Consider the following 15,769-nt stretch of genomic DNA (forward strand, 5'->3'; position numbering starts at 1 on the left):
CGCCGGCAGCGGCAGCAGTGCCCTCTCGTGGCCGGAGCCCCGCAAGCGGGCGGGCGGGGAAAGCGGGGCGGGGGCCCGCGGCCCTCAGCGGCAGCCATCGGCCGCAGGAGCCGATGGGGGGCATCGCGGGGCCCCGCTGCGGCTTCTGGGGCTGCGCTGAGGAACGGGTCTTGCTCTCTCAGCGCCTCGCAGCGTTGGAGCCTGCTGGGGCGGGGTGGGGGGGATGCCAAGCACAGACAGGTGCGGCAGAAGATCAAGCTCGGTCGTGTTACTTTTCATGTGAGGAGCTGAACGCTGCCACAGATCTCCACTGAAACTCTTTTTCGTGAAATGGCAGAGGGGTGACTAGTCTGTCTGCTAGGAGAGAAGTATGAGAGACCTGGCACAGAAAAAAAGGGATATTAAATACACATATGCATAAACACCAGTGAGTGGAAGAAAAAATCAGATACTAATACCTCTTGTCCCAGTGCGTATTCCCTTAGTTTACAGGATGTTTTTCTAGGAAGAATGTCAACCCTCGCTCACTCTCCTTCCTGTCTCCCCATATCAGCAGCATTACAAAACAGGGAGTCTGCTTCATTTGAAACAAAAACATCCCGCTCATTCTCATTCACTTGAGATCTCTCCTGGTCAATCCCCCACTTTACTGCCTAACTGCAGCTTACTTTTTTTTCAAAAAGTACCAATAAAATTGTACTGATATTTATCTTGGAAAAACATCCTTTATTCTTTAAGATAATTACTATTTAGTATATGGTTCTTTTTCTGTGAAGCATTGATTGACAGGCAAACAGAATATTACTGCATATACTTCTAAATTCCATGAATACACACTACTGAACCTATTTGTTCACCTAATACTCCCTTCCTGACGTTTTTGCTATCAACAAACTCTCCAGTGAGCCATCCTAGTGACTTAGGACCATGGCCCATGCCTTCAGAAAACATTTAAACATGAACTCACACAAGCTCAAATCCCTCCACAGGAAAAACATATTCCTTCACTCGCTTTCCAACACAGAAGTAACAGGACACATTTAACTCAGAAGCTGGCCTTTGGTAGGTGCCACCATCATACGTTCAAGAAAAATTCTAAGAATTTAGGGCAAATATAAAGAACAACCACCTAGGAGTATAACAACAACTTCTGGCAACCTAAAATTTTGAGCCTTCACAAGTCAGAGGTTGCAACTAGACTATTGTGTTTAAAAGCCCCCAACAGACCAACCCCTCATGAAGTTCTCCAAGCATTTTCACACTTTCTGGTATTCTCATCATCCTGTGGCAATGAGTTCCATGTGTGCCTCCTTTTTTTTGTTTTAACTTACTGATAACAAAAAAAAAAAAAAGGCATCTACCAATATAATGAAAAACAGTAACTGTTCCCTGTTCTATTTCTCCAGGACACTCAAAATGGTATGGATATCTACCACAACCACTTAGTCCTCAGCCAGCTGTTTTCCAGCAGGAAAACAGTGTCTTCCTCCTACTTAGTGCCTCCTCACAGCTAAGCCACTCCAAGTCTCTACCAGTCTGGTCACCTGCTCTTTGCCCTTTCCAATTATACCATTATCTTTCTGAACTTATACACTGATGTAATGAGATTTTCTGTTTTGTTCTTGGCAGATGTCATGATAATACCTAACACCCTGTTTGCCTTCTTGACAGTCATGGAGCCAGAATGCTGTCTGCACCAAATGGTCAGGTCTCTTTTTTTCGGTGGCAAAGCTAGCTGAGAGTCCAGCATTGCATCACATGGAGTTAGGGTTGTTCCCCACTCTCCAGCATTCTTTTGCACAGAATTGCACGAGATTGGCACAAAGTCATCTAAACCTTTTATCAGTCCCTCTCTCCACTATGAGACCTTTATGTGATTCCCAGCTATTTATTTTAGACAGATAATTCTGTATTAGCAGAAATGTTGTTACTTGACTATTCACTGCTTTCCCCAATCGGAAAACCCTGTAAGACTCCATCAGTAATCTTCTTCACTGTGGAGCCCAACCATTCATTCTTATTTTTCCCTTTGTCTTTTAACTAGCAATTAGTCTGTGAGAAGAGTCTGTTTAAGACTTCTCAGTGAAGACTCTTGTTAACAGCATTTTGAAAAAACCCAATATGTTCTATTAACCAGCATTTTCACTGACTCCTTCGAAGAACTTTCCAATAGACTTGTGAGGCATTGCTTCCCCTTGTAAAATGAAAATACACTTCCTCCATCTCTTCCTTATTGTCTCATGCATTTCCATTTAGCCACTAATCTATTCTTTACTAGAACTTCTGCCAAAGAACTTCCTTCTGCTTCAAGGACTTTTTAAATAATTGATGTCATATGTGCCAAATTTCATTCCTCTCCAGTTAGTAACTCAGCAATGTCTTACTTGTGTTATTTTCAAGTCTTGAGTGAATACCATATGCTCACAATGTTTATCATTTCTCATATTAATGTGTTCTAATGTCTTTTATTGAAGCTGTGGTTCACCAGTAAAGCAAATCCAGTGCTAGCAATACTAACACCAGACCAAAAACATTACAGCCACATGAATGCCAGTTCAAATGTCTTCAGAGAACTGTCTGGTTGGTTTTGCACTGGCAGTCTCTATGTTGTACAACATATCATTTGTCTTTCAACACCCTGCATAAAACCAGCATAAAGTCCAAGTTATGCATGCTTACTAAATCAACAGAAATACATTCACCTGCCCACATCTGAACCAGATGAAACTTGTACTGATGGATTATCTGCTAGTGATCTGCCTGCTTCCATAACAATGGAACATCAGCCTCACACTTCATTTGGCGATTATTTTCATTATAAGATAGGCCTAAAAAGCTCAAAGCTCCATTTTACATGGGTTCAAAACTGATTACATAAATTCATGGGAGAACGCCCATTAGGATGCACTGCAGATTACTGGAATCTGCTACCATATAACGTTGAAGTGTATCTGTATGCTAGCCCTAGTTTATTCTTCTTTAGGCATGTGCGAATGGTCACAATTGGATCCAGACACTAAGCAAGAGAGACTGAATTTGATCTACTACCACCATTCCCATGTGGTCATTAAGTTTTACTTGTCCCAAAAAATCCTTTTTGCTCCAAAAGGCTATTCCAGTCTCACTATTCCAAAACTTAGTTATATCTTATCTCCCAGTTATTCCCCACCTCCCTCCACATCAGAATACACAAGAACTTCCTGTGGACATCAGACCATGTTCTCTGTTACCTTAGAGTTCTCTCCAAGAAACAAAGCTTAGTGGGAGAGGAGAGATCAAAAAGGCCAAGGACAAGTGTAAGGAGTTAATTTGCAAAGGCCAGGACAAGTGAGGTAGTGAGGAGCACTGTGTACTCTCAAAATCCCCTGCTTTCTAGTCCTCCATGCCTTGGACAGCCACAGGAACACATAGTTATTCTGAGACCAAATTCTTCTGCATCCCCAAAATATATCTACATTTTTAATGTATCTACAGCCAGAATTAAGGCAACATCCACATGAATACAGATAAGCAAAACACCTGAAAGTGGAAATCAAGACTGAGAGGTTAATGATTAGTAACATACTAGCTCCCGATGTATCTGATAGGGGGAGAAAAACCTAACTTAAGTATCTCAGTTTGGGGTGGGGATTTTTTGTTGGTTTTGTTTTTTAAAGAAACCTGTGGTATTTCACATCTGTCTTTGAAAATCTTTTGTCCTTTTCTCTTTACACAGAAGAAGCTACCTCAAAGTAGAATCCCAAGTAGTCATGCCTACTGAATATACATGCAGTCATGCTGCTGCTGGAATAAACTGCACTTACCAGAATAGAGCACAGAATAGGCTACAAGTGCCTTTCTATATAATACCAAACCCCAAATATCTGAAAGTTTAGAAATCCAGACCTAAGCTTGTCCTGAGCCACTGTAGCACTGTCCCTGTGTCAACATCCTAGGAGGACAAGATAATCACCTCCCATAGATATAATATGCATGCATATTATATCTATCTCGAAAGAGTTCATTCCAACATAAGAAAAGGGAAAAAAGTTTTACACTGTTTCATCTATATTTCCTGGAATTCCAGGTATCTCAAATACGATGATTAGGCAGATGAATACAAATACAAACACAGAATCTTACACAATATATCCATACTGTATCTACCCAGTTACTAAGACTGCAATGCAAAGACAGCACCTTCTAGAATAGGAACAGTTAGACCCCACAACACATCAAAGAAGACCTATTTAACAAAATCAGGCAGTATATTGCCCTACAGTTTTGCTCAATATTAATCATCAGGCCACTAACTTTGAGGTGTCCTTTGCTACAGTATTTATTGAAAATCCTGTGGCTTGGAAGTATCTGTAGTGTAGCACACTATGCTTTTACGCTGTTCCTTGGCGTGGTGATAATTAACCAAGATACCAAAAGAGGTAAATTAATAAATCAGTAATAGATATAAGTGTGCATTTTTATAAATTTGTTCTGAATTTGGGGTGCAGCGGCAGAAAATAAAGAGATAAATCTGTTTAAGAAAAATCATTCCGTAAACAGAACCTACAGAAAGCCTGTGGAGTCACTACAGTCTAGGGGACAGAAGAGAATACTGACAAATCACTGATTCACAGTAAGTTATTATTTTTGAAAGCTACTTTATGAGTGAGAAAGTAAGTTATTGCTGAAATGCCCTCAGAAGGAATCTCTTCTGTGTGCCAGGTTTTAAAAAAAGTCTTATTCAAAGGTTTTCCCTACTTTTACTTCACTCCAGAAAGAACAAGAAAAGACATAACAGCTGTTTCCCAACTTTTATCTGCCTGTTTGGGGCTGGGGGGGAGCAGCAGGGACACAAGCCTGAAGGGAGAATGCTTAAAAAGGAACAGCAGAACAAAAACTTTCAGGTAACTAATATCAGGTCTTAAAAATTAACTGAGCACAGAACCCAGTAGAGGAATGACACACAGGCCTGCTCCTCAAAGTAATTTATAATTCAGCAGCCTTTCAGAAGTGATCACCACTGTCAGACACCATCTCTTCATTTTCATTTTATAGACATTTCAAAAATGCATTTAATAGAGTGTGCCACTTTTAGGTCACTGACTATCTCCTTTCATCTCTTTCAGATCTCTCTATGACCTGGAATATAGTTCTGCTTTGTGCTCTGGTGGGATCAAGAGCAAAGGAATGATATGCAGCTCAAAAGAAACAAAATAATTTTAATATGGTACCCTAGTGTTTCAGCTGTTAGCAAAAGAGTATCAGGGAACCTGTCAGTACCACTGACATGATGAATCAATAAAATTACCATGGCACTAATGAAATGCACCTGCTTTCATAGTCAAACCAAAAAAACCCCAAACTTATCACAGTTAACTGTTATTATTCTCTCTAGACATTTTGATTATAGTCCCCAGAAACGTCATTGGAATTTTATTGCTACATAGAGAAACCGCTTCAAATTAGAGAAGAATTTATCCATTAACACAGAAAAAGTTGTAACTGTAATTACATCCCAAGTTCAGGAAGGTACTTGCCACATATATAAGCTTAATGAAACATAGAAAATTCAATCTACAAACTGAATACAGTCTGCAATAACTCATTTTCAGCCTTGGTAAGCAAGCATGATTATCACTAGTTGAAGAATGTATTGTAAGTATTTGTCCTGGTTTCAGCTGGGATAGAGTTAACTGTCTTCCTAGTAGCTGGTACAGTGCTATGTTTTGAGTTCAGTATGCAAAGAATGTTGATAACACTGATGTTTTCAGTTGTTGCTCAGTAGTGTTTAGACTATAGTCAAGGATTTTTCAGCTTCTCATGCCCAGCCAGCGAGAAAGCTGGAGGGGCACAAGAAGTTGGCACAGGACACAGCCAGGGCAGCTGACCCAAAGTGGCCAACAGGGTATTCCATACCATGGGACGTCACATCTAGTATAGGAACTGGGGGGAGTGGGGGCGGGGAATCACCGCTCAGGGACTAACTGGGTGTTGATCAGTGGGTGGTGAGCAATTGCACTGCACATCATTTGTACATTCCAATGCTTTTATTATTGCTGTTGTCATTTTATTAGTGTTATCATTACCGTTATTAGTTTCTTCTTTTCTGTTCTATTAAACTGTTCTTATCTCAACCCATGAGTTTTACTTCTTTTCCTGATTCTCTCCCCCATCCCAATGGGTGGGGGGGGAGCGAGTGAGCGGCTGCGTGGTGCCTAGTTGCTGGCTGGGGTTAAACCACAACAGTATTCATACCTGAAAGAATTTACTGCATCTTCCTCAACAGGGTCGATCAAACGTTCTGATAAGAAACCAATTGCTTGCAACATGGAATGTGCATGACAAAATAAATTATCAAAAGGGACACATTCCTTAGAACTCATGGGAACACATTGGGAAGCATACCAACAGGATGCTCCGTACTTTTTGAGTCAGAATTATGGAGCCAAATAAAATGTAAACTTACTTTTTTTCCGATCCACTTTTTGTGGCACAGATGGACGGGTAGGACCTAATACTGGCAGAGTGGTCATCCTCTCTGTGTTGTTAAAGGATGCATCTGCAGACCACAAAGTCACCTCCTTTGCAGTGGCAAACAGCTGGGTGCTGTCTTCAGAGCCTTCTGCCAAAGCAGCATCATACGTAGGGTGAGGATTGAGTACTGTGGCTTGAGTTGTGAGAGCAAATGAATTTTCCTGGAAAGTCTCTCTAAATATATTTGAGTTCTTGTTTATTTGGTCAATGTGAGATAAAGGCGCAGTGGTCCAGGAAGAGGGCAGTGTGCCGAGATCCATTGTGGCCTCAATCTTGGAACTGTTTTCAACCATGTTTGGCAAAAGAACATCAGATGTTTCAATGTCACCGTTAACTGTGAGGATCTCGCTTCCATTTGAATAAAAGCATGTTTTTTCTAACACCCCTGAAAGCAAGGAAAAAAGCACCAAAATTAACATCACCTGGAAGGACAAGTGTTACCAAATTGTTTTGGAAGGTTAATAACAAATATAATGGCACAGATTAAAAAAGTAATATTTATTTCAAAGTTTAATTTAAAGAGAACTAAAGTCAAGAATTTCATGTTATATATTCAACAAAACAGCAGTAGCACATCAAAACAAAAGCTATGACTACTCTAGCATAAATAGAGAAACATATAAACCCTTCCATGAACTAAAAATGTTTTAATCTTACTTGTAGTAGGCCACTGAACTCTTACACGTTTATAACCATAGAGTGTAATTTCAGGGAGCTCCAACATGCATTCGTTCTATCATAGTGTTAACCAAGATTGGCAATACTATTTTTTTTTCTCTTTTTAAATTGCATCATCTCTTGTTTTCATAGTACCACCATCTTCTGAAAGCTAATTCTGACGCTTCAAGGGAACCGATACATTTTTAATATATTTTATATTCACTAACTTTTAAAATGGAAAGAGGTATTGTTTTCTCTATATAGGATTACATAATTTAACTACCACTGCTAAATATAGGTTCACGAGTTCTTTGTCATTCTTCTCTGATACTGGATTTTAAATATATAGTTGTATCCAAAATTTTAGGCACTTCCTGGGGTTTCTTTGTTGTTGTTGTTTGTTTATTATACCATAGACAAACACAGACTTTGCTTAGTTTTGTGTTGAACAGTTGCAAGTAATTACAGTTCACAAATCAAAACAGCTGCATAAAACTAACAAGATGCATCCCATAAGCATCAGCAAATTCAAACTAATAGTAAGAGAATCTATTTTTAACCTGTGACTATTAGTGAAATATTTAATTAATCCAAATAATAAAGAAGGCATCTCAAACCTATATAGGACATATAACTTAGTTATCTATAATAAAAACTACAAATACTAACTGAAATTTTTTAACCAAATGTACTAGAGTCATATTTAATGCTAGAAGAGAAGCACCATTCTGTATCACAATATAAGAAATTTTTGGTAAATAGCAAAAGGAATTTTTGCCACTAGCCAGTCATGTAAAAGAGTTTAACAATCATAATAAACACAGTTCAGCCAGACTTGATTACAAATAATTAAAAGGAATCCCCCAAAACATAAAATCTCCCAACAGCTTTTAAATACCCTGGCAACAGTTGATAATTTTAATAGCTTTTCTTGTTGTCTACTCCTAACAGTGATATTTAATCATTCCTCTCATATTGTTTCAAGACAATAAAGTAAAAAACAAGGGAAGGAAGAATATTTGTCCTTTCAATGATGGGATACAAACACAACAGCATTTCCTTAGCCAAAATCCAAAGAAAAGGTCGAAAACACAGGTTCCTCCAGCTGGGCTCCATGTGGAAAGAAGAGAGTTTTCTGCTTAGCCTTTCAGCTCCTTTTCTTCTCTCTCACCCTTACTGCTAGCTACAGGCCCTCAAGACAGAAAGATGGTCACATCTGAAGCACATTAGCAGGAATTCACCTCCTGTTGTTCTCTACAAACCCTCTGTACTCAAGGCAAATCACGCAGTTTCTTCTTTCTGCTGTGAAGTGTAAATCGTTTTTTCCTAGAGTTTCATACTGATTTGAGCCTTCATTAGCAGCTTGGTACAGATGACTCTTCGAGTCCACGCAACACCCACCACTATCTCCCCTGAACTTCGTTTTCAGTTCGGTTACTGCATTTACCAAGATGGCTATTCACATGATCCCCTCTCAGCCAGGCATCGTTCACCTGCCACCACTCCAGCCTCTCTTCCCAGCCAAACCCACCACTCCAGGCACCACACACAGCCCATACCCACTGAGCCCCTTCCCACTGCTGTTATTGAATTCCTTTTCTCACCCCTTCATGCACTCTGCAGCTAGACTAAATCAGTTGACTGGTCTGAAATTCAAGGACTGGCCAGGAGGAAATCTTTATTAATCACAGCTACAAGTAACTAACAATGCCAGAAGAATCCAACTTCTAGTTACAGTCTGAAGTAACTTAGGGTTGCAAAGCTTTATAGGTAAGAAGAAAAGAGAACTAGAATAGCTAAGAAAGGGCAATCTTAGTATTTCCTCTTTCACTGAGTAACTTTTATCTGTAGCAACTGGAACCAGCAAGAAAAACTTGTAAGATTCCTGAAATATAACCTGCTTCAATGAAACAGTTACCATTTGAGATTTACCATGTCCTCATTTATCCAGTTTAGGTTGTTTTGGCTCCTGTGTCACTAACTGTGAGTAAATCTTTGTGTCTGACTTCTACTGGAAGAACCCAGGGGAACTTTATATATATACATGTTAAGGTTTCTGTTTTTCCACCAGCAAATGTTCATAATTCATTGGGATTTGGAGGAATTTACTGAGTGTATTTTACAGAAGCAACTAAAAATCTCCCACCTGCAAATTATTTCAGCAGCTTTTTTTTTTTTTTTTTTTTTTTTTTAGAGTCCTCTGGTCAGGCCAAATGGGAACAATGAATGTGCTCTGGTTTCACAAATAGGGACCAGTAGTAATATGATTTGCTAAAATCTAAGACTTTGTGACAGATAATGCTCAGAAATTGTGCTCACTCTTATGTAGCTTTACTTGGATGCTTCGATTCCAAATAAAGCTTTGAATCTCTATGATTCAGAAGCCTACTTTGTTTCAAGTTTCAAACTTCAGTAGTTTTTTTCTGTAGTTTGCAAAAAGTTAAAATGAGCTTTTTTCCTCCTTTGGAGGTAATTTTTTTCCATAACTCAAGAATAGCTGAGGGGATTTTTTTCACATTCTCTCTCCTCCTCCCTAGGCTCACCTCTTCTCCTCCACTCAACACAATAGAAAAAGCCTGCAAAATGTTGGTCCCAAAGAGCTATGAATAATGATTTGAAGTCAAAGTAACAATTATTAGCTATTTATATATCACTCAGCAGAATAGCAGGCAATACATTACAAGATAGGTAAACTCTTGAAATTTAAAAAAACCCTTTTGGTTTAATATAGTGGACCAATAAGCACTGTTAAGGAAAATACTGAAGTTACCCACTGGATTCTATCCTCTCCCCACTCAGCCTTATTTCATGCTTTTTCTGGAATTACAAGTAATAGCTATGTCTTTCACTACCCATAAGGTGAATTACTTCTTTCACTGAGATCCCCAAATGTTTGTTTGCTTCTTCAACCCATCTTTCCAATAATAATGTTTTTTGTTCTATTTTCACAGTTTCCTAGTGAAAACTCCCCTTCTCTTCTTGACAGGTGCACCACATAATGAACCTCTTCTACACAAAAGCCCTTCCCAACTGTATCATCTCAGCTGACAATGAATTGTATTAGAACTCTTTTCAATAGTTGTTTTTTTTCCCCCACAAAATAACATGAGCCTGGGCTCTGGTGCATATGCCCTTGAGAGAGGTAGGTGTAGACCTCTGTTTGGCATTCCCTGCTGGCTCACTCTAGATGACAACTCTGTTGTGGTTAGTATGTGAGGGTTTTGGATCACCTTCCTGAGTCACCTTCTTCTCCCCCCACATTTTCCTCCTATCCTCACTTCTTCCCAATGCATGGTAGGGAATTCAAGCACTCAATTCCAGGCTACAGAGTCCACTCTCTGAGTTAGGCTCCCATTTGCTTTGATTCTCATACTTCCCCCCCTAAAAATACCACTGTATATCTTCAGTCTTAAATTAAGCTTACTGGAGATTTTTATAGCATCAAAAGCCCTGAAGGAACTATTTAAATTTTAAGATAGGTAAGAAAACAGTGTGATACTTCAAAACAATCAATTCTCTTTTAATATCTTCAGTAATGAGAACTGAATTACTCTACCAGTGTCTGCTAACAGCCATACAACACATACAGAACATGCATTTTATTCATGTATACATGCACACTATATCCAGCTATTCTTCCAATGTGAGTTCATATAGAGCTGTAGACAGTAAATCATAAGCCAGATAGTTAACTGGTTGAGAAATAGCTGTAACCATTTTGGATTTGTGTCTCTAGCTACAGCTGGACATGTCCAGATGACAGAAATATACAGCATGCTGGCCTTCATTGTATTTGGTACCAAAATGAGGAACTGGCACCCGGTCATTCAGTTCAAAGCAATGCTTTGCCAACAGTTTTACTGATAATTTTCCAGTTGGTGTTCACTATTGGGGAATTAATGTTTTATTGAAAGATCTGAAATGGACAGTTATGAGATCTAAGAAATAGTCACACTGTTCAAGCTATTAAATTGAGATTTTGGCAGTGTATACTGTGTGATTTCTAGCAGTTCACAGCAGGAAATCTCAAAAAGACCAAGTTTGTTTAAAAAGCTAATGAAACAGAGCAAAGCAGCCTACCAAAGTATGTGCAATGGATGAGGCAGTTACACAGGGAATAAACCGCTGGTTCACTACTATAACTAGCCAGCACATATCCACTGAGATTTCTTCTGCAGGGTCCGTCCCTATGACTCTGCACTCTGAAGAAACAGGCACATCACTGATAATATGGAGGTCCCACAGCATACCAAACCACTGCGCATCAGTTGAGCTCCAGTAATAGACTTTATCCTGCTCCTCCTGTCAAGTAAAGACATTACCTTAAACTGCTTACTAGCTGCCCAAGTGGCCAAAGAGGAAGTCAGTTCTAATTTTTTTTTTCAACTTAACAGGTGACTTATGCAAATAATGGATCAGTTCCCAGATAAAATGGAACAAAAAGTAGACTTTGTGGACGGCATCTTTTAAAGAAGCTGCACAACAAAGCCAGGCTCCTAAGGTCCTGTGCAGAAAGGAGAGATTTTCCCTTTCATCAACTCCTGGCTTTCAGACAACAAAGTCTCAGCAAAAATATCAGGATCATATTAAAGGGCTGGAGGGGAAGAGAGTAGCTACCTTTCATATTAACAGCTGTTGTTGCCTGAAAGTTCCCAGTTACAATCATAACTCTGTGGTCTAAGAAAAAAATCTTACCTTTTTTCCCCTGTCTCTTGAGCATGATGTGTCATGTAACTAGAAAAATTTCTTTATAAAGCTTTTCTTAACCTAAGAAATGAAGTGTAACATACACATAATGGTGCTATTGCAATTCAGAAACCAGTCCTGAACTCTATGCCTGTGTTAAATACTTTGCACCGGCTACTGAATAAAGCTCCATGGGCTCCTTGGGCATCAGTTATGCCACACCAGAATCCGTGCTTCGGTCACTGTGACCTTCTGTCCATCTGTGCTGGATGGACTGACAGACTTTCATTATTATTCTCTAGATCACAAAAACAATTCCCCACTGACATCAGTGATGTCTCACAGCAGGCATTCTGACCTGGAGCTGTATTCACAGCCATCTTTTTTTTTTTCCCCAACATTCCAGGTGTATAAAGAAGGCTTGCTAGACTAAATTAGTTCTTACAGATGGGTGAAATACAGGCTGCTCTGGGATACACTACTTTGGACATTCCCCATAATATAGCTGGGTTGGCAAGATCAAATTAAAGAACCAGCAGATCATTTAGCTCATGATTACCATCTTCCACCAGAAAAACTCCCAGGACCAAATGGTTTATTTATATGCTAGTCTTAAACTCCTAAATTTAGACACCTGTCTTACAGCAAATATTGCCATGGATTGACAATGGAATTGTTGATATTTCATGTTGCTTTCACAACTGTAACTTTCAGATCTTCATGCTGCTAGTCACTTTAGATTTTGAGGACGTCATGTGCCTCAAGGCTCGACATCACTTGGAGAACTAACAGCATCTCCAAATGATTCAGGGATCAAGATCCTTTACCCTAGAGTATAACTATAACTCCCTGCAACTTTAACTTCCTCTGTGTGGCAAAAAGTTCCTTGTGGGCCAGTACAGTTGGGTTCTCAAATTGACACAGAAGTCTTGACATATGCATGTTACCTTATGAATGTGGAAGATCCAACTGCCACAAAGCTAAGCCTAGTAGTTTTACTATAATGCACTTTTCCTGAGGTTTATTCTGTGAAGGAGACACAGCTCCTTCTGTGTTCTCAGCAGGGGAAGGGAAAGGAGAATACAGGTCTCACAGATGATATACTAGTAATGATCATTGTTCAACCAGTGACATGCAAGAACATTGACAGCATCTTTCAGGTGGACAGCATCTTGCTACACATTTCCCAAACAACAGAATGATTTGAGAACTGCCCATGCTAGTTCATACTTATACAAGGATAATAAAAATGCAGCTATTAGAGTGAGCTTTGTTTTTAAGGAGAGTAAGATGAAAATGCTAAATACAACCCATCACACATAACACTTGTAATAATTCTCACCAAGAACCAAAATTAATCTCAAAATACATGTCAGAGCCAAAATATAAACACTACATGCTGATAATGTAAGGATGGTGAAAGAACCAAAACCTCAATTATTTGCATATCCATAGTCAACAGTGCATCTTAGAGACTTTGATTGTAATCCTCATTCCCACCAGTATTGATGGACTAACAGATTTTTTAAATATTATTTTGCAAAATGCATGAATGCCCAACATTGTGCATAGATAACAGAGTATGCTGCTTGCCTGAAAGGCAGGCTTCTTTGATGTGTTCCTGCAGTGTGATCATATGCCCAAAAATTACATCTGAACTGTAGAAGTCTGACATGCATGAAACCATTCTTTATGTGTGTCACAAGACTTGTCCTGAATTCTACAGAAAACAATAGACAAAGCATTAGTTGTGGATGGCTGTTAACAGGAGGTGGTAGAAGATCACCTAAGTATGAGCTGAGGATACTGATGTGAAGGAGTGGGAGGAAGGGGACATCTACCACGGAATGCATTTGTCACTATAAAATAAATATAATTGATTTTCCTTTATGGAACTGTAAGTATAAAGCATTTTGTCTTCCCAGAGAAATAACTGCAACGGTAAGCAATTATGGTACAATCAAAAAAATTTTTAATTTGGTATAATGCTCACCAGCTGTGAAGGACTTTTTAACTATGTTTCAAGTGGTTTAGAACACTTCCTCTCTGTAAGTAAAAAAATGAAAGTGCCAGAGGTTTTTCATTCTTACAAGCATGCTAATTTTCACCTTTGTAACATTTGCATACTACTCATTATTTAAGGTATCTTTTTCAGTGTAAGCAAAATGGGACATAGACTACAGATTCTAACACAAGTTGAAGGTGATCTGACGTCTCTCCATTTTAAAGGAATATTTAGCTATTCAAACCATGGATTCAGTTATTGTTTGTTTTTTCTGGAAAGTAATGAAAATTGACTATACTATACTATTATCCCCAGAAAAAAATTATGGACCAGTCTTATTAGAAGGCTCTTTATGTCTATAGGGGTCAGATGAAATTTTAAGATACCAGTAATTTTAGTCATGTATAATCTAGCCTTTTCTTGCCCCTTCAAATTTATATTGCTGAGTTAGGTCTTCATGGTCAAGGTCTTGCATGTGAGGTCTTCAACACTCCAAAGCAAGCACCATTCCTAAGCCCTCCTGTCCCCTGATGTAATCAACAAATTATTATGGCCATGGTCTAAAGGCTAGACTTCCTTCATAGCAACTGGTACTGCTTCTACTTCAATGAGTGAAACAACATTTATTCATTACAAAGTTCTCTTCTACAGATTGACAAGCATGCTATACTACTGATGAGAGACAGAAGAGTATGCAGAGCCAGAGTGTAAGTACATAAGAGAAATGAAAGCTAAACAACTCAGCTTGATATTTTCTTCTATGTACCATAAAAGTCTCTTGTATCTTTAGTCAAAATATGTATCTTTACTGATAATTTGCTTTGTCCTTTCTTTGTACACGGTTCTAACAAAATAACTTTTTCAAGGGCTTTGCATCTTGAATACTTTGATGGTAAATAATTTTTGAAAGGTTGATTAATGACATTCTGAATACAGGCCCCCATGACACACCTCAAATAGGTACTGCTCTACCTGTCTCCTTCCACCCATACCAACTTTTCAGTTTCTTCAACATCAGAGCTTGCAATGATGTGCAGGCAACAAAACAGATGTAAGGAAAGCGAACAGGAAAGTTCTAAGGTGCATGCACACTTTTTCATGTGTATATGCCTCATTTAATTAAAAAATATTATAGAAGGAGGAGAGTAATTACTTACAAATTTACCACAGGAAACAAAATACTCTCATGCAAAATGTAAAAGGCCTAATTTTCTGATGAGTTCATTACCAAAGTCAAATCAAAGAAGTTCATAAGGTTCTAAGCAATATATTGGAGCTCTCCATTTATGTTTTAAGCACCAGTGAATGATACTAGAATGAAAACCACAGAATTTAACTCCTCCATTTCATGAAAAAATAAGAACAGAATTCCCTATATATCAAATAATTTGTGTTAGCCAGTCAGAACTATCAACTCATTTCTTACATTGTAAGTCATCATACCAGTATTAGACTGTAACAGAATTCAGTTATTATTGATCTGAGAAGAATATGAACTACAATTCTGGATATAGTGTATTCTCAGTAAATAGAAAAGACTATATTACACACACTTTAAAGACGCCCACAAAATTTGTTCATTTAATTCCAGTCATCAGATATATTTGTTCTAGGCTATCAATGCACATAGAATGAAAGCTGCTAACTGAGAGAGAATACTAAATTATAATCATACTAATTCAAAAGATGCTGATGAGAGCTTTGCCAGTTTTAGACTCGGGTAATAACACCAAGCCTTATTCTTCACCCTACAGTAATTACATTGACTTAAAGAGGACATAGTCCTGATTTTTGCTACCTAAGTAGGATCAGAACAGGTCCCATTTCCCCAGTGGTTTTCATACATTTTAATGAGTGTTATGTCAATACATGCCTCAGAGGAGGAGATTGAGTAGGGCTGACGTA

The 15,769-nt window shown here is 38.6% G+C and overlaps 1 protein-coding gene across 1 annotated transcript in view; it reads right to left on the bottom strand.

Annotated features, from left to right (window-relative positions):
• Positions 1-15,769, bottom strand: part of CORIN (corin, serine peptidase) — a 140,865-nt gene that overhangs the window by 123,219 nt on the left and 1,877 nt on the right. Inside the window, exon 3 of the mRNA XM_010574553.1 lies at positions 6,703-6,898. Coding sequence (XP_010572855.1) covers positions 6,703-6,898 — 196 coding nt within the window. The remainder of the gene's footprint in view (positions 1-6,702; positions 6,899-15,769) is intronic.

This window comes from Haliaeetus leucocephalus, unplaced genomic scaffold (assembly GCF_000737465.1).
Source record: "Haliaeetus leucocephalus isolate CR32 unplaced genomic scaffold, Haliaeetus_leucocephalus-4.0 Scaffold439, whole genome shotgun sequence".
NCBI classification, from domain to species: domain Eukaryota; kingdom Metazoa; phylum Chordata; class Aves; order Accipitriformes; family Accipitridae; genus Haliaeetus; species Haliaeetus leucocephalus.